Source organism: Anopheles maculipalpis, chromosome 3RL (genome assembly GCF_943734695.1).
Source record: "Anopheles maculipalpis chromosome 3RL, idAnoMacuDA_375_x, whole genome shotgun sequence".
Lineage (NCBI taxonomy): Eukaryota > Metazoa > Arthropoda > Insecta > Diptera > Culicidae > Anopheles > Anopheles maculipalpis.
Genome location: NC_064872.1, coordinates 3,155,713 through 3,181,401, shown reverse-complemented (window position 1 = coordinate 3,181,401; position 25,689 = coordinate 3,155,713). Strand labels below are relative to the sequence as shown.

Sequence of the window (25,689 nt, the reverse complement as noted above, 5' to 3'; positions counted from 1 at the left end):
CCTCACAGCATCACACCACAACGATCGACTTCGAGTAGCGTCACCGTGCGTAGGAGACGGTTGGCTGAATAGAAAACGTGCCTTTACTTTCCTGCCGCTTTCTGTCCACTCTCATCTGAGGGTTTCGCTTTTTGCCAAATTCTTCCTTTCGTTCGCTTTGTTTGCTGAAGAAGTTATTCGATGCCGCGGAAGCTGGTAGTCACGAGGAATAAATCGCACCTTAGAAAAGGCCACCCCACACGCGCGAGACATTGATTTAATTAACTTATCCGACACTTTCACTCTGCGCCTTGTTCACACCTTGTTGCAAGGCGTAAACTTCCTCCTGCTGATGCTGGGCCTCCTTTTTGACCTGGTGCGCTTGTATGGATTTTTGGACGAACGAACAGTTCGTGGGTCACGTTTGCAATCAATGCAATGGAAGTAAATTAGCAGTAAACTTGCCACACAGCTCATCGAACTTTATCAGACAGTCGTGCGGTCGTGTCGCATGCAAATGGCGTTGTGAAATGGTGAAAACGTAGCAGCAAATCTCTGCCTCGACCTGCTGTGAGGCATCTCCTCGTGAGCCTGAGACCACCTACGGAGTGCTGCGATGGGCCAGACTGATGGGCAATTGAATTAGTCTAATCTGGAACGCCAGACGCATGCATCGCTGCCCGACTGCAACATTGAAATGCTCGCAGGCACTTACCGATTGATGATGCTGGGCTGCTGTGGAGTGTGTGTGTGTGTGTCGAAAGAATGTACTCCCCATGAAGAGTGACATATCCTCCCTATCGATGGAGCGTAGGTTCAACAAATGATCTCTCTCGTAGGGAACGAGTCTCGGCATCGTTGCCAATCGCGTTACCCATTTATTGCCATACCGATACCAAGGACCGCCTGATTAAAGGAGTTGGAAACTTTGAGTTCAATTTTACTTATGATGAAATACGGGCAAATGGACTCCATTAGTCGTTAGAGACCGCGGAAGCGAGCCACCGAGAAGGAATGGGAAGATTTGAGGCAATTAATATAAAATCTTCCTTCCTACTCGCTACCGGTATGCCGCTAGCCCTTATGTCTTTCATAAAAATAATTAACATGTCCCAACATTAATTAATGTAAATGAACGTTTGCTTAACCATGTGTGTACGTCGTGGTACAGTGTGAGTGGAAATGCCGGGGAAGCCATAGATGTAATGATATTAAATGTTAACTTTTAATTAATTTTAATGCGGCAAAATGTGCTGCAATGAAGGTTTTCGAATGTGTAATGGAGCTTTAATGTAAGAGAAGAAAATACATTACGGGCATGAATCGAAAATTCACAGCTCGAATGACTGGTTAAATTTGTTCCTTATTATAAAGATATCGAAAGTACAGTGAATATTATTGTAATAAATTTAATAAATATAAGCAATGTTCAAGAAGCACAAAGTTTGACAATATATCTTCGAATTATTTAAACCAAAACTGATATCGAAACTAATGTTTATAGAGCTGTAAAGTTTTACCACTTTAGTTTGAAAGTTATTGGAAATAATATCTGATAGTCCGTATATAGTGTTTATGTATGCAGAAGAGTTACACCAATGGATCATGAATAGAATTTGGTAAAACTAAGCACGATTCGGTAAAGATTTTAGTCCAAAAATGAAACACCTATCACTAGCCAGCTCATAGAATGTTGTTGTGGAATCCACAAGTTATCTAAAAATACTAAAATTTGTCAGACACAACATAGGACATAGGACTTCTCAAATTTTAAGCGATTTCCGGACGATTCAACTACAAAAATTAGAGGACAAAATTGAGAGCTATTGCATTAATGCTGTAATAACTCTGTATTTTACCTCTCTTGAGCTTGAACTTTTGAGTGATCCACAGAATCGAAAGACCTTCTTCTAGGTGTCTGGGTCTTGTGCGATATTCGTCATGCGTAAAATCTGTTTTTAATGTGTGAATTTTAAAATATGCCAGTGACTGCAATTAATTTTTCCTACGAATTGGGAGCAAATCTTTGTTCTCACCTACCCTCCAAAACATCTCCCATAACTCAAAGTCACAGAGGAAAAACATTGTCGTTCAAATTAAAAAGGAACTGTTTACGGGAAAATGAGCACAGAAAACTGCTGCTGCAGCATACATCCTGGAAGTGAAGATGGTTCCGCTAGTATCAACCCGGGCATCCAGTTGATGGATGAATATCGTTCATCATGTGAAAGCAGTTCCGTTTTCTGAAAGGACGCAAGCAAGCATAAGGGGCACGTCGCTAGGCGAAGCAGTACCAAGAGTCGAGCGTGCTTTAAAACAGCTTCTGTGTGGCCACCGCGCGTTGTGGGTTTCGGTACAAACAAAAAAGGCATCATCATGAACTCGAATGATGATGTAAAAGCTCCAAGAAAAGTTGAGCGGACCAAGGATGTTTCTTCCAAGAAGGAACAGTTCTCTGCCCATTTCTCTCACCGTACCCGGAAGGAAAAATTTGCGGTTAGCGCTGGCTTAAAGGTGGTAGTACTTGGTTGGTTGGTTGAAAATGTCCCGTCCACAGTTCCTGGCAGTATGCAATACTGCTGTGATAATGCTAACGGCTACGGCATCGGTTGTACACTTTTGTTGCCATTTTTTCCTTGGATTTCGCTTGCCCTCGTACAACTAACCTCATCAAAACCGCACTATTTGTCCACCGAAGCGCGATGGGTTTGTCCTAGTTTCAGTTGATTAATCATTTCATTTCTTCTCATCCCAGCCAGGAGGGGAAGGGCGATCAACAGCATACGCTCTGGCTGCTTCTAGCTAAAGGATAATACGGACTCAAGATACGGCGACGTCGTTTTTTTTTGCTGCTGATCCTCTCCATTGCAGCGAAATGATGCAAAACGAATGTTTTTCTTTCTGATTCGCTGGACTGAACCGGGGACCACTTTTATTGTGGACAGTGCAATACTGGTAGCTCGCTTCTCTTTAAAGCTGTGTGCTGTTGTGTTCTGTGATGCTGTTTTTGTAAAGTAAACCGTACACTTCAAGGGTAAACAATCCTTTCCAACGAACAACAACATTTGGGGGAAAAAATATTTACCCATTTGCGATAAAAATAAGTGACGAATCAGGGTCTGCCGGAATCCCGTAACTGACGTAGAATTGCAAAAGGCCTGGTAGAACCTGGTCGATGAAAAAGGTTTGCTTCATCTACGTGACAAGCCATTGACGAGGGTTTCCAGAAGACGTGTGAGGGACGATACTTTATCTAATCGGGGTAAGGTATAGAACTTCACACCACACTCCACCAGGTTTTGTTCATCCACACATAAACAACCTGATGACGCTTTATGTACGCAATGAGCCAATTCTGACTGGCGCTGAAGGGGAGTTCCCATGCTTATCAGCCACCTGGCAGACATCGGAAAAGGTAAACGCATCGTCCCCCTTTACAAACTGGGGGAGCATCAGTTTTAATGGTTTGCTCATAGCGTTGTTGTGGCACGCTTTTTACCCTAAAAAGTAATAACATTTTTGAATGTGAACGAAGAAATATTTGAATTTCGTGTTGTTATTATCATAATTAGCACAGATTTCTAATAAGGTTATATTTGATTTTGGAGGTTGAGGTTCATGTAAAACAACAAGAACGAAATACTGTTGGTCGGAAATACTTCAGTCGAGCATTTCCGATAGACACTTCCGCAAACGCGTATCATATCTTGATAGAAATGCAACGATGACTCTTATCAGTGGAATATCGCTTTCACAAACACACACACGGTGTACCTACAGGTATTCATTCGATTGGCGGGACCATATATTGAAAGTTGTTGCAGTTCTTTGTTGAGCCTGTCAAGCCGTGCACACAGTTCTTGAAGTCTGTCAATGTGATCTTACTCTTTTGCTCAAAGCTGCCGCCTGGAGGACTTAAATAAAAATGATCAGAAAGTTGTCAAAAAACCCACATGTAAAGAGATATAGATAAAAGGAGGTCAAACTAATGCGAATACTTAACACTGTATTTTTTGCTCTTTCATCCTTATGTTACAGATGACACACCTCCAGCGGCACCGGTTGGAGTCAGTGAGTGACCACAGTGGTCCGTCCAGCTCGTCGAGCAAATCGGACAGCTCGGACGGTTCGGCCTCGGAGATATGCGAGGTAATGCAGGAGTGGTCCCTGGACGGTAGTGACCCACAGTCACATCCGATGCAGCTGCACCATCCGAACCTACTCCATCATCAGCATCATCACCACCATCACCATCATCATCACCAACATCAGCACAACAACCATCATCGCCATCAGCCCCAGCACCGTACGCTTCTTACGACTCACGAACATCAACATCATCTTCAGCATCAGCAGCAGCCACCAAAGCAGCAGCTCAGCTCACCCAACTCGAGCTACACCCAGGAGGACGTTGACGAGCAGGACGTTGACGATCTCGAGTACAGCAAGCACGACCTCATCAGCCTGGACAACGGCATCATCACGGACTACGAGCGGGCACAGGTCGAGAGCTTCTTCAGTGGACTCGGTACCGAGGTAAGTTCTGGGAAGGTGGTTCGTCGTCGATAAATCAATTGGCTAGAGTGGCTGGGATGATGATGATGTCATCGACGCAAGGGCGTCCGAACGGTCGAGGTGATAATTGGAACATGTGCATATACGGCGCTTGACAGTGCCGATTGCACACGGATGGGCAGGAGAATTAATGTCATGTGCATTCGAGGAATCGATTGATGGTTGGTTTTAATGGAACCATCCACCATCGGTTCTAACTAGCCCGGCTTTATGTTCAGCAGGAATTGGGGAAGTGGTGAAGATGCTTCGGGTGTCCCGGGGTAATTCTTCCATCCGTTTGACAGCCGCAGGTACTTCGGTATAGACCACTACGATAGAGTAGGCCGTACAAGAAAAAATGGAGATGCTTGTTAGTGGAGGACTCTCAGAAAATCTGCATAAACTAAAGAAAAAGGTGTTAGTAGAACTCTTTATGGTTTCTGAAAACCAAGTACATTAACTATCGTAATTGACGGTTTATATTACCTTATTCACTGTGTAATGCAAAGATTTAATGCCCTTTAAACGGGTGTGTAGGAAGAGTATGTCACCCTGGGAGGAGCTGTTTGCAAAATCGTGCTGCTGCCTTATCGATGTGGCCGGAAGCAACAGTGCACCGCGCTGTTCGCCGAGCAGAAGGTGTCAACAAACAATTAGCCCCCTTTTCGAAGTACGCTAGTGTACAGCCGAGCAACACAGTGAGTCACTAATGGTGCGCCCTTTGATTCCTTCCGCGCTGTCTCTCCGTATGGGTTCAATTTTCTTAGCCGGCCCGGCAAAATTAGTGACAATTATTATTGCCACATCGAGTCAGAACTATTCTCTGGCGCTGTGCTCCAAGAGTGAATCCGGGTCACGTGTTTTCTTGATTTGGGGGAGCTGTCACCTGCAACAAAAGTTGCTCATTTCGTCGCACCGAATGTTATCCTTTTGTTAATGTTTCTACTGGAGTGTCCAAAAGGTTCGAGTGTCACGGTGCCATTACAATCACATCTTCCCTTCCAGTTGGGACTATTTGACATGCCGAACGGGAACTTCATGCGAATATTCACGATCGAATGACAGCGGCACACTTAGTAGGCTTTGGTGGAGAAGAAAAACTAGCACACGGACATACACATACACACACACTCGAATATCTGTGACGCACGCAAAGCCATGGGCAACGTGATTTTCGGCTCATAAAAAATGGCACCCATCATCCAACGTCCAACGCGGTAGATGGCGGTGGTGATGAACCACGTGCACGGATACGGATAGCGCTACCAACCTTATTTGGTGCTCCGGAGTGAGCTACGCGGCGTGAAGCTCAACAACATGACTCTGAAGCTGTACAAGTCAGCAAAAAGTTCGACTACTTTGATATTCCCACTGGTGCGCTGCTGATGCTGCTTGTGGTATGTCATCTGTGGAACGTCTTCGCCGTTGTTTTTTTTCTCTTACTTTATATCCAATTCGTAACGGTTTGTTATTGTTGTGAGTGAGTGTATGGTGGTTGCCCTTTTTGCTGAGTATAGTTCACGTCGTCATCCTCAAGGGAAAGATTTACTTAAATGCGATATATGTTTATTTTTTATTATGACACTCGACGGTGGAGAGTTTGCAAAAAGGAACAAACAGACAGACGTCGTTTCGCGCTTTCTTTCTCCAAATGAGGATTCTCTTCTCTTTCGGAAGGGCACATTAAGAAAAGAAAACACACACACAATCTTGAACGGTGCACAGACGGAGGACAAACAACGATGGCTCGAGATCTTGAGATCGGCAAACAGTCTGCGCCACAGACTGTCTCCCTCTGGAGGAGGGCAACAACAAAGAAAAGGTGATTTTGCATCTTAAATCGAAAAGTTATCATCTGTTAATGATGATTTGTGGCTTTCGGAATGTGTTTACTGGCAGCTGGCGTTTGCTCGTTAAGAGGGCAAAACTTCTCTGCTTCAATAGTGGATCGATACAATTTCGGGGAGCATCCATGCATCAGAAGAACAGTCTCAGCAGGCTACAAAAGAATGTCTGAGGACTTCGTGATCACTGATAGCGCTTTTTTTTTGAGGGAAGAAGAAGTTTTGAAGTACAAGAAGACTTCAAAATGGGACACTGATTTCATGCAAACCTGTAGGGATCCAATCAGAAATTAACATTTCTGCAGAATCACTTTAAAACATCGATAAAAATACGATCAAATTTCTTGAAGCTTCAATGTACTGGAGACTACAATCGTGAAGCATCTCTCGCAAATAAAAGACCTCGTTATTAAATGTATTATGATCGTTTATTAGATCATAAAATGGAGCAGTCAAGCAACAAAACGGTCACCACGAGAAATGACAGGCTCGCAGCGTTACAATGCCAGCGACCATTAAATTAATCACTAGGGAGAAGAGTGGAAAAACTTAACGAGTTAATGAATTGGTTACTGTTTTTAGTCAAACACCATCATAAAACAGTGCTCTTATTAAGCTTAATGGGGACGTGGAAAAAAGGGGATGCTCTGACTCACTAAAGAATCATAACCATTCCGGTCGGTTTTTCGCCTTTTTTTACTCTGTTTTGCACCAACCAAACCCACTATAACGATTCCCAGTGGAGTAATTCTTCGGGTGCGGGTTATGTTTTCCATCCCGACCACAAACCACAATCAACAGCTCGCAATTCATGGCTTCGTGTGCTTCTTTTGCTGTTGTTTTATTATAAAGTCTTAAAATTGCTAAACAAACTCCTTACAAGATGCCACATTACACCTGTCCGTACACAAAACTGCACTGTGGTGCCTTATTAGCATTGAAAATGGCTTAAAAAAGGACCATTATCGCCCACACACACACACACGCACTCACCCCTCCGTATTTGTCCCCCGAGAGGAGCTGTTGCTGTGTTTTATACCGTAAAAGCATCCGGAAAAACGTCTAAATCTGCGGCAGCAATCGTTCATGTCCGGCACCCATACCCCTCCCCCACCCTTAAGTCGACTTCTTGTGTGTTGGGTAAAGCACACGAGCTACAAATAAAGTACCATAAAAAAGGGAGGTCAGAATGGGCAATGTTTATCAAACACATTTAGCATAAAGTTTTGCACCCGTTACGATGCTACTGCCTCCTTTTTTTTCACTTTTGCCTTTACTTTTTTTGTTGTTGGAGGAAGCATCCTTCTTGCCAGTAGGCAGAAGGCTGCAAAAAGGAACTCACTACATCATGCCTGAACAGTTCCAATCATTCAGAGTTGGGAAGTTTACGAGCTGGGAAAGGGAAAAAGAATCAAAAGACACGTACACTAACTTTGCCGGTGTTGGCAGAAGAATCCTTGGTAGCTTCCGTCCACTATTAACATATGCTGCACGAGAAGGCAACGCTGTGTCGATCTAAATTGCAAATAAAATCCTCATCCGCAAACGAACCCGCTGCATCTCGGTGGGTTACTACAGCACATATGCTGCAAGAGTTTGAATGGTGGTTCTATTATGAAAAATGAGGAACTATGGTTAGGCACTATGGGAGCCTTAGATCAACAAAAGGTGGTTAGATTACTCAAACAATCCTCTATCTTTTTGTATAAATTTATCGTTTATTGTCCTGATGTCTCTTAAATCGTAAAGTCCTTGATTGGTTCTCTTATTCTTTAGTTATATTAGAGAGAATTTGAACTATTTCTTTAACGATTTCTTTACGAAGCAATCGTTTGATGTTCTGCTGCTGATTCTGATACTTTTTTGCTCTGACGACGCCGAAGGATCATGAAAGATGTATAAGCTACTAGCACTTTTATGGAACTATAACTAACTTCAATTGCTCATAACTGAATGCGAATTTCACATCTCCAAAAGTTCGCAAATCTTTTTCAAATGGAGAATGGTTACCTTTTCTATCAAACGACCACCTATGGATCATAGTTCCCTTGGGTTCGAAAGAGAGATGTTTCTCGATGACCATGAGCATGAATAATAATTTTTTTACCATGGTTTAACTTTATCCTTTTTCTTCTCGTTTCCAGGTGTACGTCAGCTCATCGTTGGCCAATCTGTACGAGCGCGTCGGCAAGGAGGACTGGCGTTTAGTGTTTACCGGGATTCCGGTACTTCTCCACGACAAGGGCAGCACACGGTCACGCTGCACACCGAGGGTGTCGTTCGTGTTGGCCGAGCGTGGTACGTGCTTTGCCCTCTGGAAGGACACCATCGACAACCTGTCCGACTATAAGGTGGCAGCGGCCGCCTTCCATACAATGTGTCTATCGGCAGGTAAGTTATTTTATCGTCCAGCAAAAAAAATCAGTTAGAGCTGAGCTAATAAGTGCATTTCTTAATTTGCAGATCATCGGAAAGTGATCGGGTTCAGCTTCGACTCGAATCAAGCCGCCAGAGAGATGTGGGTCCGGGTCGAGGAGCTGACGAGCAATCCGGAAAACATTGCCCTATCGGCACCGGGCCGTAAGCGCAAAACGCAGAAGCGTGCCAAACCGATCGTGTTGCCACCGAAGTCACAAATTTCGCAACCGTGCCAGTTCAATCACGTTACTAGCGTTACGACCGGTGACACGCAGCGTTACTTCAGTCTGCAGGCGTTCGTTTCGGCACCGGTAAAGCATCGAAGTCCTTAGAGAGAAAGAAAGATTAGTGAGTGGCACCGGGACTAGCCAGGACAAGATGCATCCATGACACGAGAATCGAGAATGTAGGTGTGTGAGTGTTCCCGGAAGTAATAGGAGTTTATTTTCAAACTCGTTTTCCAAGCTTCTACTGCTTGTGTCCTCAGCAATTTCTCTTCATGTACGTGTTTAATCTCTAAGGACGAAGAGCAATCAAGCGTATGGATTTTAGTTGCAGGAAGTGTTTAAAAGCCGTTAAGTAATGGATTGATTGTGCGACAGGCAACTATATCTCAGCAGAAAGATTTGTGGAAGAGCTCCCAGCAACAAAACTCACTTCCCTTTGGAAAGGGGAATTCAGGTTATTCACACACAATTATGATCCATGGTTTTATCTATTCCTAGACGTTAAGAACATTCACAACTCTTCATGTAATAAACCAAGTTCAGCGGCAACTTCACATTGCTTCGGGACGATAGCAGATAGCTGAACGACTAGACTGCAGTGCCACATTTTGTAGATGCTTAAGAGACTAGCGCTAAGGGATAGAACGATAGGAGAGCACCAACGACAGGAAACCAGAATGTACTCTGGGATTGGCAGAACGGTCAGCTTGAATTAAATGTATGTCTGTGATAAACGAAAATAAGACACATGAGACATCATGTCGTACGAACTTTGTACGATCGTACGCCGGTCGAAACGACCGGACGGGAATGCAGAACGGGAAGAAAAATTCAACACGAAACATGTTAGTTGTTAGAACTGATTGATAAAGGTTTTCTAATTTCATCGTTTTTTCAAATATTTAGCTATAACTCTCACAAACACACATCATCAAACAATGGCTCACACACTAAGGTGCACTCCGTGTTGCCAAAGCGTAAAACGTCTCATGGTGGACTATGAGTTTCCGACCTGTACAGGAGACAAGAACGCCCAAATGAATGGCATGCGTGCGTTTGTAAGGATATAAATGTATTTGGTAGCGAATGCTGAGCAACGATCAGTTTCACGTGCTGTAAATAATTGCAACAACAAAACAAACCTTATGTGTAGTTTGGAGAAATAAATTTCAATTTTATCAAAACGGATCATTTGTGTATTATTTTGTTTATAAAGGACCTACATCGCATCGAAACTCAAGAAGAAATGATGAGAAGATGATGTCTGTTCATTTAATTTTTATATTCTTCAACGCATTCGTATTTGAATTGAAATTTTTCGAGCTGTGAAACGTTTCACCACATGAAATGTTTCCTTACAAGTTGCTCTGATGGTATAGAAGCATGCAAGTGTGCCTCATCGGTGGCTCAGCTGCCTCATCGCTTATTAGAAGCTCCTTCAGAAGGCCGAATATTACAGGATTGAATTCGAAGCTATAATTGATGCTTTCAACAAGGAATTTTCATTGATTGGTACCGTATTAGCTTGTTTAAATTCAATCAAAAGAATTATCTCTTGCAATGATGTTCATTTAGAGTGAACTAAGTTAAAAACTAAAAAAAAAAAGATCATTCATGCTCATCGTAGTTTCGTAGAATTGTAGAATCATCGTAGAATTTCAAAATATTTTATCTGTGGACCGTCACAAAATTTATGAAATATGTCTTATCAATACTTATGGCAAAAGTGAAAAAAAAAACTCCTCACTCTGACCACACTCAAGCAATCATCCGTGACATTTGCGTGCCACATTCCAAACCATCACCTATCTCAACCGCAGTGTACAAAAAGAAGTGCTCATCGCCATTAGAAGCTGTTGGCTCGATGGTTTGAACGTCCACGACGACGACGACGACGACAACGAGGAGGACAAAAGGAACGAGATTCGGTAGGAGATCAATCGAATGCAACCCAAACCACCACCACTGCTAGGTGCAACTTTCAGTTTTTATGTTCCCCTTCCGGTGCTTCCATCACCCTGCCCAACCCTTACTTCCTGTGCGAAATGGTGAGAGAATGAAAGCGAAATTTTCACGCCACGTTCCCTTTAAGAGAGTGACATCACTGCCTTATCGGTGTGGTCTATTCATCAATCTGTCATCGATCGATCGAACCGGCAAGGTGGACAACTGGCAATGGCCCATAGCGCACCAGCGCATATCGATCCCACATCGTGGCGCGTCCGTGGAGGAAAAGGAAAAATCACAAAGAGAGAAAGAGAGAGAAAAACTGCACGCAGGTGGACAGTTATAATCGGTAAGCCGGTTGGACGGTGACAGTCCACAGATGGTGATGCCGGTTCACTTCTTCGCTTAGATCATGCGATGGTGGCGGTTGGTTGAGCATACCCGGGTACTGACTTTACGTAAGGCATCCTGGGTATCGGGCGCGGGAAAACACCCACTTTTCCAAATTCCAAGAACTGTATCGGTATCGGATGGGTATATTGTGGAGGTCCCTTAACGCCGCCCTTCCACAATCTCCCCTCGCAAACCGGGACTCGGTCAGCCAGCCTCCATAATGGGGTGCAGGCAGCTAACACCCGAGCACACGAAACACAGGCCACAGGGGGAAGATCTGGTTTTGTCCGGCCCAACACGATATGAAGCGACGCTGGGGAGTAGCGCACTATCATCGGGAGTGGAGCAACGTTCGGTCAACAACTTATTGCGAGGAGTCTTCTCACGTGCACATGCGCTCGCGTTTGTTGAAAGTTTAGCACATGCAGACCCCTATTAGGGTGTCCCTATGTGTGCAATTAATTTACACCACGAAACCAGATCGTAGGGATCGTAGTCGCGACGTGTTGGCAGAGCATGCTATGCAGGATCTTTATTGGGATCTTCAAAATAAAAATAAGAAGTCTTTGAGGTCTATAAAATGCATCAGTTGTTCTATGATCATCGCCAGCTCAGCATCGCCAGCTTTTATCGCGTTCATGTTTAGTCTTACCGATTAGTTTTTTTAAAGAAAACATCAAAGATGAAATTTTTGTAAATCCCATAATTGCACATGATCATCACCAACGATCACGATGCACCGATAGCTCTCCCACCAGTGTGTATATTTTGCTAAAACAAATTCCAAAACAGACATCTCAGATCTACGCTACGGCCGATGATAAGACAATGATGCGCTCCCGGCCCGAGTCGTACAATGTCCGACGCCGCATCTGGAAATGTGACGCGTCTATTAAATTAAGCATTAAATTTAGACCATCTTCAATTGACTCATACAAGCAGCGTACACGTGATGTTCGCCCCCGTCTTCCATCCGAGCATGGAACAGTCGTTCCAATTATATACACGTACACGTACCGATACCGAACTACACGGACATCAGCTCGGTAGTGTGGGAGCAGCACAGTTCACCCGTGGGACTCATATATTTTGCACGATACGATGCTTCTGATACAGAAATAGCTCCAGATTCTGTCATCCCATCCCCGGACCCATCCCACACACACCCGCCATCATTTCTGGAGTTCAATCGATGTTCGCACAAGAAGCGAGCGCATCACACCGGAAGCGGTTTGAACCGGATGAAAGTGGTCTAAACTTGGTCGGGGACTCATGCATTCATTCATGGGAGCAAAGCGATAAGAGGAAGCTTTGCAAAAAAAAAAAAAAAAAAACTAAGGCACGAATGGTGCCTGACTTTTTTTTGGTTGAATCGATGCGCATAGGTCCTGGATTGCGTGCTGGGTCTTTTGGGGACTTGAGGATCGAAGTAGCGTGCATCCTTTTAGGTATTCAGATGACATGTATGATCATCTGCAGATCAGGATATCACGGAATTAGGATACATCTAAAAGACACCAATGTCAAAAGTCAGTACTCAAATAAAACTCCCCAAAGTCACATCCAATCCAAGCATAGTACAAAACCGAAAACGATTGCTATTTCCGTCGATCCGTCTCCGTCTTGTGCTGAATATTGACACCCAATCACTCAATTTCCAATTTCGTCCAATTGTTCCCAGTGTCCCTGTACGAAATGCAAAATATGGATCAATGCCTTCCTTGCCTTGCTTGCCCCGTTACCCAATCACACCCCCATCACAGTCGTTTTGTGTCTCAAAATAGAATCCAAAATTGGACGTGATTAGAATTGGTGATTGTCCTCCTGAAACGAACCGAACTGGCGAACTGGCCACTAATCGGTTTGCATTCGTTTTTGTTTGACCCGGCCGGCGACAACCATTTTCCTCATGAACATCATGATCACCATATGCCTGCACATCCGCGTGAGCGCATGAGTAAGTCAAAGCTATCCACCTTGGGGGAGAAATTGTACTTCGGCGAGTGCCCAATCCGGTACCTCGGGTTTCGGAATTCGGGACGCGTGAGGCGCGTGAGGTGTGCGTGAGGTGAGCAACGATCGGCACAAATCGGCCTGCCTGTGCATGTGATGAAAGTGAGTAGAAATAACTCGGCTTTGACGCTAATGGCACATGACAAGAGAGCCCTTCTGGCACACGCGGACCCCATACAAGTACCGTGCGTGCAATGTGCGATATGCGCAATACGCATCATCACTGTCACAACGTCGGCTTATGTGCCCACCGTGAGAGGATGCACGCGTACGCGCTTCCGGAACTGACCGGCCATCGGGAGGCATATTAAAGTTCTTCGGCGACGTGCTGGTAATGCATAAGCGAATACCATTCGATTTGAACGCGGAAAGAGAAAGTGACGTGTAGCAGAAGGAGCATTTTGTGACGTTTTTCAAATTATCGTTCCGTTATGCAATTGCCGCAAGGAACTTGAAAGAATTGGCAAGGAGAAAGAGAAATTCCACTCAGTTTTGGGAAACGATTTTCGGTGTTGCAATTCAAATGCGCACCGTTTTGATGTGTTTGAACGTTACCAGACACTTTGATTGCTTAATGTAAACAGTCATTTGGCCACGGATATAAGTGATCGGATCGAATACGGTAACTGTCCGTCCAGAACTCGTAATCGATCCTGGAGAATGTTCGATAGATAAATTTAAAAGTATAAATTCAAGATCATCGGGAAACTAACGAATCGCACTTAGAAATGCAAATGATGGGCTGTGCATTCCGCGGAAGCAAACAGCATGAATAATCACCCCGCCCTAAGAGGGAGAGACAACCTCAGTCTATCATGAACTTCTCAAGGACGCTGGGTGCGGTGTCTGTGCTACCGATCGCGTATTTCACGAGTACCAAATGGGTCAGAACCGCAATCGAACTGGCACGGTGTCCTCACCCGAGGTGTTATGATTGTGCCCCTTTGCTCCGTCCTTTAGCACCGGTTAGAGTTCTTATCAAGCCGCCCGTTAGAAATGTTTGTTAATCACTTTGCTCACTTTTAGCAAAAAAAAAAAAAAGAAAACATTCTTCTTACATGGTGCGAAGCTTGGTCGAAGGTGCCTCGGCGTAGCTGGCTCCCAACCGGTTGAGTGACGTTATGAATTGCCACGTTTTCAGTGATAACGGGTCCCAGATCCGGCAGCGTTGTTCCAGGAACTTTACTACCACCACCCACAGAGCACACCGAAACCATTCATGGTCAACGTACTCGAAAACGAAATCACCAGCCAGCAGATAGTGGCTTCGGTGGTGAGTGTGCGTGATTGTTTGGTCATTGGCGACAGAAGGAATCCAGCAGCAGAGATACTAGTGCCTTAGTATCCAGCAAAGTTCCTTTACCTTCTGCTACTCAGAAGCGAACCAGCCAAGTCATCTGTAGTTGAAATTATGATTGATGATGATGCTGCTAACCAGCCTCTGGCGCGAATAAATGGCGCGAATAGCAAGATGAGAGAGATCTCTCTTCTCTCGGCGAAACGTTATCAGCAACCGTGCGCATGAGCTTCGATCCTCTGTCTGCAGCAATGTGTAAGTAGGTTCATTGCCAAGAGCACTACGAACAGGAGCATCATTGTAAGTGAAGGGTCCAGTGCGAGAATTCTACCAAAAATGTCCATAATGTTAGCTCTCTCCTGAAAAGAGATGTGTTCTCCAAGAATTTAACCCATCGAGAGCATTTCCAGATCCATTCCAGATCGTTTTGAAGTCATTCAATTCTAGGATCTTAGCAACTCGCTGCTTAACTCTCTCGCTCGAGTACGCATCTCAGAACTCCGAGTAATCTGGCTCTCCGCAAGCATCCCTGGGACCACTACTACCGGAGTTGCGATCGCAATGATCATCATTCATATATGCACCGTCCGCTCGCGTTGGAGCAGCTGTACCCGTTGGTACCCTTATGCTGTCACTGTTGCCGATGCTGCTGATGGATTTCGGTCGACGGGTGACGGCTGCCATGGGGGCGCACATAGGCCGGCGGCACAGTACACTTACACCAGCGCAAGCCGTATAAATTCTGATCAACCGACATCTCGCAATTTAGTTGCAGTCCGATATTTCGTACGAACGATTGAAGACGATTTGCTGGAGAGCAGTGCGATCTTGTCTTGGTTTTGTTCCGTTGAGCTGTTGGTGCTGCTGCTGCTGCTGCTACTGCTGTTGCCGCTGCCTGAGGGTGAAAGATTGTGCGCTCGTATCAAGGTCTGTGCCGTGTTCAATTTCGCTGCAGGGATCAGTGAACCGACATAATTCCTCGTGCTACTCGCTCATCCAGCGCTAGTGATATTACCGATCGTGCGTGCGTGCGTGTGTGTGTTGGGATCTGTTTGCTTGTAACATTGCCAGAACGGATGTTCGCTTTTGTGAGGGTCTATTGTAAGCGTCTAAGATCCCCGTGTGCCAGGTGATCGTCAAACAGGCCAAGAGTGCCCAAAGTCTTTCGGACGCTCCGAGTGATCAGTGTTGAGTGAAGTTCGTCAGACAGTGTTAAAGTGATCCCGTCCCATACGCCCATCACATCGTCCATCATGCACAGGCTGATAGTGTTGCTGCTCCTGCTGGCACTGCAAATAGCGCGCCATCGTGCGGCCGGAAATGGTACGGTTTTTCTCTACTCTACTCTACTCTGCGCGTGTGTGTCACAAAAGTGGGTGTGTTCGAGAATGTTTGTCCCCGTCCGCACCGAATCTCCCATACCTAGACGTCACCAGTATTATACCGGTCGTTTGGTCCCGGTTTTGTGTGTGTTCTGTACGCGAGTTCAGGAAATGCAACAAGCGCAGCCAGCCATCCATTTATCCAATTGCGCATTGGATGTGCGGTGGCATGATGCAGAGCAATTTCACTGAGCAATCGCGCCCGCCTGCAATCGCGCGCATTGCAGCGCCATTTGCTATGCTCGTTAGATTAGGCGACGAGATGCACGACGATGCACTCGCTTCCCGAATCACGCCTCTTTTGTAGTTCGCAATAGCGGCACAACTGCTACTCGACCCGTCAAGATCAATCAGTACACGTGCGTGCCTTAAGTAGAGTTTCATCTTCGTCCGTAAACAGCGTGTCACTTTGCCCTAAACAGTTGAGGGAATTCTACGCTATACAGAACTTCCCCGTACGCCAGGACGTCCTTGCTGGTGGGGTTACCTAGACACAACACAAGAACCACATCATCTCATCTCGTAGCGATCCACGTTCTCGAAACAGCTGGTTGCTAAGTGAGCGCGTGAGTGTACGCTATGATGAACAGGGCGCGAAATAATCAAATAAAAGCCGACCGCGCCGCTACGTCTCCGGCGGCTAGGCGCGCGCGCGCGCGCGCTCGATTGCTCCCGATCGTTCCAAAAGGGCAGTGACGAAATCGGTGACGATGAACGCGATCTGGCCAAGCGACAAAGTATCGCTTCGTACACCTTCCATCCATTTTTTATTGTTGCTTCCGTAAGTCCATACCAGTAGTAGTAGTCATCCGGCGCTGACGATGAAGACGATGATGATCACAGAAGCAACGACGCTAAGGTCAAATGAAAAACAATTTATGTAAAACCACAATTGAAATGTTTAAACATAACAAAGAAAAGAAAAGTGTTGCACATCGACAGGAGTGGTGTATGTGTGTGAGAAGGGGGGAACTGTAGGGGAACCGTGGTGTACGTGAGATTGCAGCGGGGGCAAAACCATGCCGTCAATTAGTGGCCACTTTTTTAAAGTGATCTACCTACTTTGCCGTTCACCTCCTTCTCCGGGAGAGCCGATGCCTGGGCCTGAGGTTGTGAAATGCCCTAGACATGCGTGTATGTTGTGAACTATGATCCAATTATTTCCCTATGGGGATTCTGGAGATCCCGTGCCTAGGAAAAGGGCAACAAAATAACTTCTTTCTTCTAGTCATCACTGAGTGAAAGATCACAGAGTCCTATTTGCGGTTACTTGCAAAGCTCCATTTTGTCTACACTAAACCACCAAACACCCTTCTGATAACATCTTGACGTAAACGCCATCGGTGTGTTACTCAAGCCAGCTCTTACTTCTTACCTTTTTGCTGACACTGGGCCCATAGCATCACCGTACATTATTTACACGCCTGCTGGTTGATCTTCGATCCCGGGTGCGATCTGCAATCTACCGTATCAAAACTGTACTACTTGCTGTTTTGCATCCAACGCACACAGACACACAAAAACGCCTCTGAGTGGGACTATAAACACAAGGCACACGTTTTCCCTACTGATGGGATAATTTGTATCAACTGTTTATGCTTACTGCAACTGGACATTTCCATCCTTTCTTAGGCCTTGAAGGCGTATAACAAAAACAAACTGTCTCAGGGTTTTTCTACCACGTTTTGGGGTTTTTTTTCTTTGTTGATAAATTTCCTCTCTCGATCCTCTTTAGAAGCTTGCTTACGATCAACGTGTGGGGAAGCAACCATTTAAAGCGCAATATCAGTTCTATTCCGACAATTTCTCATTACAGCGGTGGAACGGAACTGCATCGTGCCGTTAAAGCCGGATTGGTCGTACTCATCGCCACTAATATTCACCCAGAACGGTGTGTTGGTTTCGCCCGAAAATGATAGCCAGGAGGTGGAGGAGATTACGCTCGCCACCGGTGACGAGGTGGTACTGTCCTGCTCACCCAACTACTTTCGGGAGTTTTCCTCGGAGAAGGTGCTGTGGGCTCGGTGCAAGAAGGATAAAACATTTGGTAGGTATCAGCTTCTATTCTGGCTGTTTAACAAGAGGATCCCCTTAATTTCCAATTTTACCCACACAGTGGTGAACGGTATGGACAAGAACTTCGTGTCAGCGTTAGCGTGCAAGGAACGTCCGATCGAGGAGATCATCGTATCTGTGCGTGGCTGTCCTGCAACACTGCGTTCGATCGAGTACGGGTTCACCAATCCCGTCACCAACAAATCGTACATTCTCGGTGAAGCCTGCTACGACGTCAAGCTCGGCCGGACCCAGTTCATTCACACCAAAGTAAAGTCCGGCACGAATAGCATCGAGCAGCTGGCACTGAAAGTAAAGGACAACGCGACTTACTTCCACGGCTATCATCCGACGCAACGGTACAAGGTAGACCTTAGCAAAGCGCTCAACATCAACGACCAAGCGGAACGGTTCCGGCCCGTGTTCGGCGTTAAGAATGCGCCCAAAATCGAGTCCCGCCGGTACATCAACGAAGCACTGCTTACCCACCGACAGTATCTTTCAGTATTAAAGATGGCCTGGAACTATCAGATCGTAAAGGATCGCGATCAGCTGCTCAACCTCGACCGGTTACTGCACGACATCCGATCGCTTGACGCTGTGTCCGAGGTCGAGATCTACACCGGGGCGCACGGTGTTATGGCACTGCAGGACAAGCACAACCATAGCGCGGAGGTGTACCTGGTGCGCGAGAACCGATTCCCGGTGCCGAAGCTCCACTGGACGGTGGTACGCTCGCAGGACCGGGCCGTTGCGTTTGCCATCTTTGGCAAATCGCCACAGACCGAGCAGGAGCGCGAACGGAGAAGCTTTTGTACGAACCTGTGCGAGCAGATTTCGTGGTTGAAGAAGCTGCACGAAAACGACGCGTGGCAGGATGCGAGAGCCGGATACGTACTTTGCTGTGAGCTGGAGGAGTTCCGTCGTACCGTGAAGGAGATGCCACCGGTCGTTGGTGTTAAGTCGGTGCTGGTTTAACGTCGATTTAGCAGAGGTAATGGAAATCAAAATGGCAGCTTACGGCTCGAAGAATTTTCATGCGAAAGTTCGGGCTGTGCCTGGGTCTTGGCTATAGAAAGCTATCGCTACTATGGCTGCTGCTGCTGCTGAAGTACTTCCACAGCTACCACCACAACAAGAATCAACCACAACTACTACTACTACTACTACTACTACTACTACTACTGCTTCTTCTGAAGTCTTTTCCCGGCCAGGTGCTCGTAGAGCAGTGTGTCGGCATTGTGATTTTAATTCTTTTGTTTGTTTGTGTGTAATGTTTTAAATTAAAACACTTTAGCTGTTAGAATGTAGTATTTTTATGAGGAAAGCAAAAGAAGAACCCAACAAGAAACTCATTGCGCAAATAAAAAGTACAATTCGTTTAGTGTGCTTGATACGTGAATGAATGCGGATCTTGAATATAGAAGTTACTCTACCTTTGTGTTTGATTGATGTTTGGGTAAGTAGGGTAAGGTGGACATAAACAGTGATGATATCTCCGAGATTCGTTTCTTTGTACAGAGCCTCTTGATAGGCGAAGTATAAGACTCCATTGCATAAGGCTGGTTGGACGAGTCACTCTACTCGGGGTGGCCCTAAAGCAGTCAGATGCTGGCCTTGGCAATAAACCAAAGTGTACGAGCAACTTTTACTTCTTAAAAGACATTAAGTATCGATTGGTCCCAGAACACTGGGGAAAGTTCCTTCAATTGAGGTGTACTTTAAAATAATCTGTTGATTGCCCCTGCTTTGTAGATATTCTACACCACATACATTAATGATTTCTACCTGAATTATCTTTAAAAATTTCTAACAAATTGCATGCCAATACACTTTAGGATATGTCAGACCATCAGTTTCCATCATCTGCTGAATCGTTTTGCTGTCAAAAGATACTGTCGAGGGGCGGAGATCACACAGCCACACAATTTAGCTTTTCTCAATGATGTTTTTAAGACCTCCTAGCTGCAACCAGTCAGGAATCACGAAAAATCCAACGATCTCAAAACTTTGAGCTTCAGTATTGCTTACTAGCAGTACAATTTGAAATCTCCTTGAGTTTTGTTTGGCAATGGTTGTTCCTAGTTCTCTAATGTCACATCAGGTCACTTGGTCTAGTTTTTTAAAAGAACTACTGGAATGTATTTCATACCATCTGAACTCTAATTTCCTCACCTAATCTCTTCGGAAGACCTGCATAAACACTGATGCAACTCGATCCTGTTGGCATTAGTTGTGACATTCTCTTTATCCAGATTACTCGGTCATCTCTACTGACCGATAGCCAAGGAACCAACCATACATACACGCCAACGCTCCGAAATTGCATCGTTTTTTCAAACGAACGCCCCCGAAAAATGTTAAAACAAAACTTCTTCGAACGCCTATGGCCAGACACCCAGCGCAGTGGACGCAGTGAACAAATTTCAGTTCGGTTCGGTAGAAAGCGTCTACTATTGCTTTTTTGTTTATAGTGTTGTGTTGTCACTTTTTCAGCTTCATTACGTGATCGGCATTCTACACCGGTTTTGATGAAGCGGCCGGGTAAAATATGCAAATAGTCTATTCGCATTTAGCAGCGGCAGAGGACCGTTTCACCCGCTTACTGCCACCGCCGGAACATGTGCTGCATAATGTTTCGGTTTCGCGAATATGGGTGCATCAAACTTTAACGTGTGGCGTTTTTAGCACCAGCAGGACAATCTTCTTCATTGTCTGGCGAACGAAGCCACCCAAAAGGCCAAAGAAAGCGATCGCTTCGGGAAACTGTTTCACCTACTCAACCGCTCGAACCAACTAGCCAGCCAGGGGTCTGCCGGGTGTTTGAACTTTCATAGATTTATGCAAAAATGTTTCACCAATGGTAAAACATCTGCCAGTGGCCGGTATCTTCGCGTTCAGGTTCATTTTGTGTCCCAGAAAGGACTTTTGCTTTTGCTGCGTTGTGCATTGTTTCACGTACGGATTTTCCCTTTCTACAAACCTTTCTGTACTCGTGGTCAATCAAATCGACGTGATGGCACAGGTCTGTAAAATTATTGTGACGAGCTTTCATATCGTTGCAGCAAAGCCTGCCGACTGTCAAGCAACCGGACGCACAAACATAAGGAGAGTGTTGTTAAAATTTGCATACCGAGCACGTAATAAACCGTCCTAAAGCTGAAGCTGAGTGAACCCGTGCGATAGACCCGTGTATGGGAGCAGAGAGCATTATACAAGCTCGTTTCGTAAGCTTGTTCGGGGTTTTGTATGTGCATCGACGATTCCGGATCATCATCGCATGAAGTGCAAGTGCAGCGTAAATAGACGTCTGATACAATTCCAGCCAAAGGCACGATATCTATCGCAGATGCGATCGAGGACCATTGACGGTTCTTTCCCCTTTCCCGAAACCCTCGTCAAGAGATGAAGCATCATTATGTTCAGACACGTGTATTATGCCTGGGTTCATAACACATTAGCAAAATACAGTCACAATTGGAGTGAATGAATGATGGGAACACCGTCCTATGCCGTGATGAATCAGATCAGATGCAGAGGGCACTATGCAGAGAAAGATATGAAGTGTAATGAGGTAACTGAGCCACACTTTGAATGATTTACTTCGCGTATTTAACCCAAATTAAATATTTTTTACAGAAACAAATTACGTGTGTATATTATTTATTCAATCTTGATAACATGTAAACAATACATGACTAGTCTGCATGCTTACGTATGTCTATGAAAATTCAATTCGTTAGCAGGTCGTTACCAAATTACCTTGGTTAGAAAAATTCGCACATCGCACAATGCTCAAACACATCAAATCAACTGGAGGGTGGTTTTGTTCAGATCGCATAGACGATAGTATACCATGAACGAGGATTGTTTCCAATAAATCAACCTTGCCGATTTACAACGATTGTCTCTGCCATCGATAGAGCATATCCTTTCCAGAAGTACGTCTAAAATCCTGGGTGATGCCCGAGGCAAGCAGTTGCTTATAGGAAGATCAATTTGAGTCAAAACCCCATGAAAAATCGGGGTCCCAAGCACCTGCTTCGTTTGCGTATACTATGATCCGTCCCTGCGAGCACTTACCATTGCAAAATTATTTTTGAATTCAGTTCCAACCGAAAAACGGCATCACTGACGGATAGACCGTATGAGGGATCCTTTAAGAGACAATCCATCATGAAGAAAATTAATATTTGGTATGCATCTTGGTCCACTGTCATCAGCGAGGACATTACCTGATATGGAAAGCGTTATTCCCAATTCAAAGACAATGATGGTCTTGATAGACGTTTCCAATAAGAATCCAGGTCTGTTTGTTTGATTGTTTGATGCTTCAACTGACAGAGAAACTATTGGAGCTTTAACAATTAGACAAGTAAACTATTTCCTTAAAACAATTTCGTGATTTTCATTATATATGACGCATTTACTAACTATTTTAACATTCCATGGAGCACAAGTTCAAGCGCAATTTCCAAATTTGTGTGTCAAATCAAACAAATTTCGCACCACCTTGCCGTGCCGTGTCGTATTACTTCCGAACCTGATCGTGACAGTGTTTGCAAGCACTCTTCAGGTTACCGGGGCTCCAGGTAAAGGTTAACTAGCGCGATTGAACTACAATCGAGCCACTTTCGGCTTCGGCGGCTCCGTGCGCAAGCTCTCCGATCTGTAAGGTTATGGCCCAAAACGGAACATGAAGTAAACACACAACGCAACTGGGTCCTCCTGCCATCAACTCCCATCTTTCGGCCCTCGTTAATACTACGTAACTATGGAGAGGTGTGTAGCCTGCCCATGTACACAAGCCATGAAGTAGATGCTTGGTAAACGCTGGGAACCATCTCCATTTTCTCTCTCAAGGTTTTTCGCTTCGCGGAGGAGAGGCAGAGGAAGAGGGTGAGGCGCGATAAACGATCACGCGTGATCTTTCACCACCCACAACACCCACCAGGGGCGATGGCTGGTTCACGCATGTTGTAGGCCAACTTTTCGCGAACGACTGCTGGGCGTTTCGTGCTGGGTGTCATGACCCCCGCGAATCGTGAGTCAATCGACTTTAAAGCGAAGATGAGGCAGACGCACGCACCTTTACTGCTTCACCAAAAAAAAAAAAAAAAAACTCACCCACCTCGAGAAGGTTAGAAACTGCGAATGCGAAACAATCGCGCACAGAACAACGAAACAAGCAGTACCACCAAACCGATTACTATAACACGGCCAACGGTAGATGAGGGCCGTCGATAGTGGTGAGCGAGATAGAAACGTCAAGCTGTCGGCGACAACGAGACATAAGCGGCCGGGGTGCAAACGGCCATATAAGAACGGCAAACCTCGCTTCTGCACACCTCATCCAAACACACGCAGTCTGCCAGATCCGCCAGATGAGGATCGCAAAGCGAACGAGAGTGAACGCACGCGCTGTGAAGACAAATGGAAGATGACAGCAATAGGCTGCGACAACAGGCCAGCCCAGAAGCCTTCAAACGAAAGAGAGTGAAAGAAAGTGAACTGCGACGCGCACAACCGAACGACAGACGCAGAGAAAGCCTGCGAACGATCTGGTTGATAAGTTAATGGAGAGCTTATGTTAGAAGCATTGGAAAATGGGAGGAATTTTAAAGAGAGTTGAGACTTGAGAGCAAAGTTTTGACATGCCAGCTTCTTGAGTAGTTGTTACACCAAGAGGGTAAGCGAAGCTATCGAGACGCCCTCTATCGGAATTAGATTACAGTCAAACTCCTTCATTTTCTAATTGGGCTTGGCTCTACAACCTCAGAAGGTGATGGATTTGAACTAGTTTCCTTGACTTTATGATGCTCATAGCTGTGATAGTCTGTCCAGCGTAAGACGTTTACGTCTGCATCGTGTCCGGTATCGATGCAATGAAGCTATATTTTTGAATAATGTTTAAGGAATTACTTGACATTTAGAGTATACAGTTGTTACAGTTGTTGTGATGATGACGAAATTTATTGCGGATTTTTTTGGTTACTCTGCAAGGAACAGTAAAGTGCTTTTGAACTCTCTTGTCATCCTTTCAGGCGTTTGAATTTGCAGCGCCCTCTACCAGAACTACTACTAAAATCGCTCCGCCTGTTCTTCGATGCGTATTTGCACTGGGATTTCGCCAATAGCCCTTTTTGAGCCTCATATACTCACTCTACGTATAGCAAACAAATATCCAAAAGAAATACAAAAGGAAATATACTGCTCACTCCACAAACTAATCATGCCACAGTACGCAGCACGAAAGAAAACGAAACCACTGTAGAGTCACCACAAGCCGCCAACCCGCAATGGGAATCGGATGCCCGTTTAAAAGGGTAGAAGCAAAAGCACCGACGGTGCGAGTAGGAGAGAAAAGCTGCACACCACACGCAAAGCCGGTGGCCCACGAATGAAAGGGGGTGGGAGGAAAACACAACCAAACACCACCACCCCCTTCCTCTTGCTCAACCATAAACGACAACGACGACGACGGCAGCCGACGATGATGATCATGATTTAAAATTTAATTCATTTTCAAATCAAGCGATCATTCGATCAGCAACAGCATAACAATACGCAAGCAAACCGTCTCACTTTTCCTGTCGATCGCGAAAAACCCTAAAGCTCAGCCGCGACCGTGTGTTGTGAGTGTTTCTGTGAGTGCGAAACTTATATTGGCGTGCGCGTGGCTTTTTTGGCCCTGCTTGCGAAGTGTCCTGGTGGATTGATTTGTGGTGCTTTTTAATAGTTTCCGTTGTTTCCGCTTTTGTTTTTTTTTGGCTGGTGGTGTGCTTGGTGTGTAAAGTCTGCAAAAAAAATACGCCACAGAAAAAGCAGAAAATAATAGGTTAGTTTTATTAAGTCGTGAGTGTGTCGGAATCGAGACGATGAAATTTAACGGGCAGTACTTGTTTTACGGCTTTTACGAAGTGTTGCTATTTATGGTGCTGAATTTGGGCTAGAAAATGGGAAAAATTCGCTTTCATGGGTTGGGAAATGGTTTTAAACTGAAGTGACGTTACTTTATTGTGCTTAAGAAAATAGTTATTTTATATTGAAAGTTGTGGAAGATGAAATTAATAGCATTATTTTTAAAGTTATTAAAAATTCAAAAAAAAAATTTAAGTAAATTGTGCAAAAGTGTAAAACGAGAACTATATCTAAAAGATTGAAACAAAAACAGCATATCATAATGCTTAAAAATTCACCAAGTTATGCAAATGTATGACGTGACAGTGATAAATAAGTTCAACAACCAACAATATGAACAAATAAAAGTGAAAACAAAAAAGTTGTACAAAATTTTTGTTCTTCGCGGCTCCACGCAAAACACTCAAAAATCAACCCCACGACGCACATGTCATACTGTCCAAAACGAAAAACACTCTTCAAAACTGGCCCCCAGCCTATAAGGCACCGCTTTTGGTGTTTTTTTTTTCTTCCTTCTCGCAAATACGGCGAGGGCTATGGAGCCTGTTTTTTGTGTCTTTAACGAGGAACTTCTTGGTGCAGAAATCGTTCCGAGAAAAAATAAATAAATAAACTAAAGCAAAAAAAGGGTTGTCAACGAGCGCGGATGGTTATTGATG

At 44.9% G+C, this 25,689-nt stretch overlaps 3 protein-coding genes across 6 annotated transcripts in view; all 3 read left to right on the top strand.

The window, feature by feature from the left end:
* LOC126565342 (uncharacterized) overlaps positions 1 to 25,689 on the top strand; it is a 205,199-nt gene that overhangs the window by 120,277 nt on the left and 59,233 nt on the right. The window lies entirely within an intron of this gene.
* On the top strand, positions 4,010 to 9,134 carry LOC126564966 (hybrid signal transduction histidine kinase L). Of its 3 annotated transcripts, none has more exons than XM_050222098.1 (4): positions 4,010 to 4,128; positions 4,336 to 4,515; positions 8,522 to 8,768; positions 8,841 to 9,134. In XM_050222098.1, the coding sequence occupies exons 1-4, from the start codon at positions 4,018 to 4,020 to the stop codon at positions 9,125 to 9,127; spliced, it is 825 nt and encodes a 274-aa protein (XP_050078055.1). In that variant the 5' UTR covers positions 4,010 to 4,017; the 3' UTR covers positions 9,128 to 9,134. The 3 variants fall into 3 exon arrangements, with proteins under 3 accessions (XP_050078055.1, XP_050078054.1, XP_050078053.1); XM_050222097.1 differs by having other exon boundaries at positions 4,333 to 4,515; XM_050222096.1 differs by having other exon boundaries at positions 4,010 to 4,515.
* On the top strand, positions 15,900 to 19,099 carry LOC126564768 (uncharacterized). 2 transcript variants are annotated; one of them, XM_050221873.1, is made up of 3 exons: positions 15,900 to 15,995; positions 17,871 to 18,101; positions 18,171 to 19,099. In XM_050221873.1, the coding sequence occupies exons 1-3, from the start codon at positions 15,926 to 15,928 to the stop codon at positions 19,085 to 19,087; spliced, it is 1,218 nt and encodes a 405-aa protein (XP_050077830.1). In that variant the 5' UTR covers positions 15,900 to 15,925; the 3' UTR covers positions 19,088 to 19,099. The 2 variants fall into 2 exon arrangements, with proteins under 2 accessions (XP_050077830.1, XP_050077829.1); XM_050221872.1 differs by having other exon boundaries at positions 17,844 to 18,101.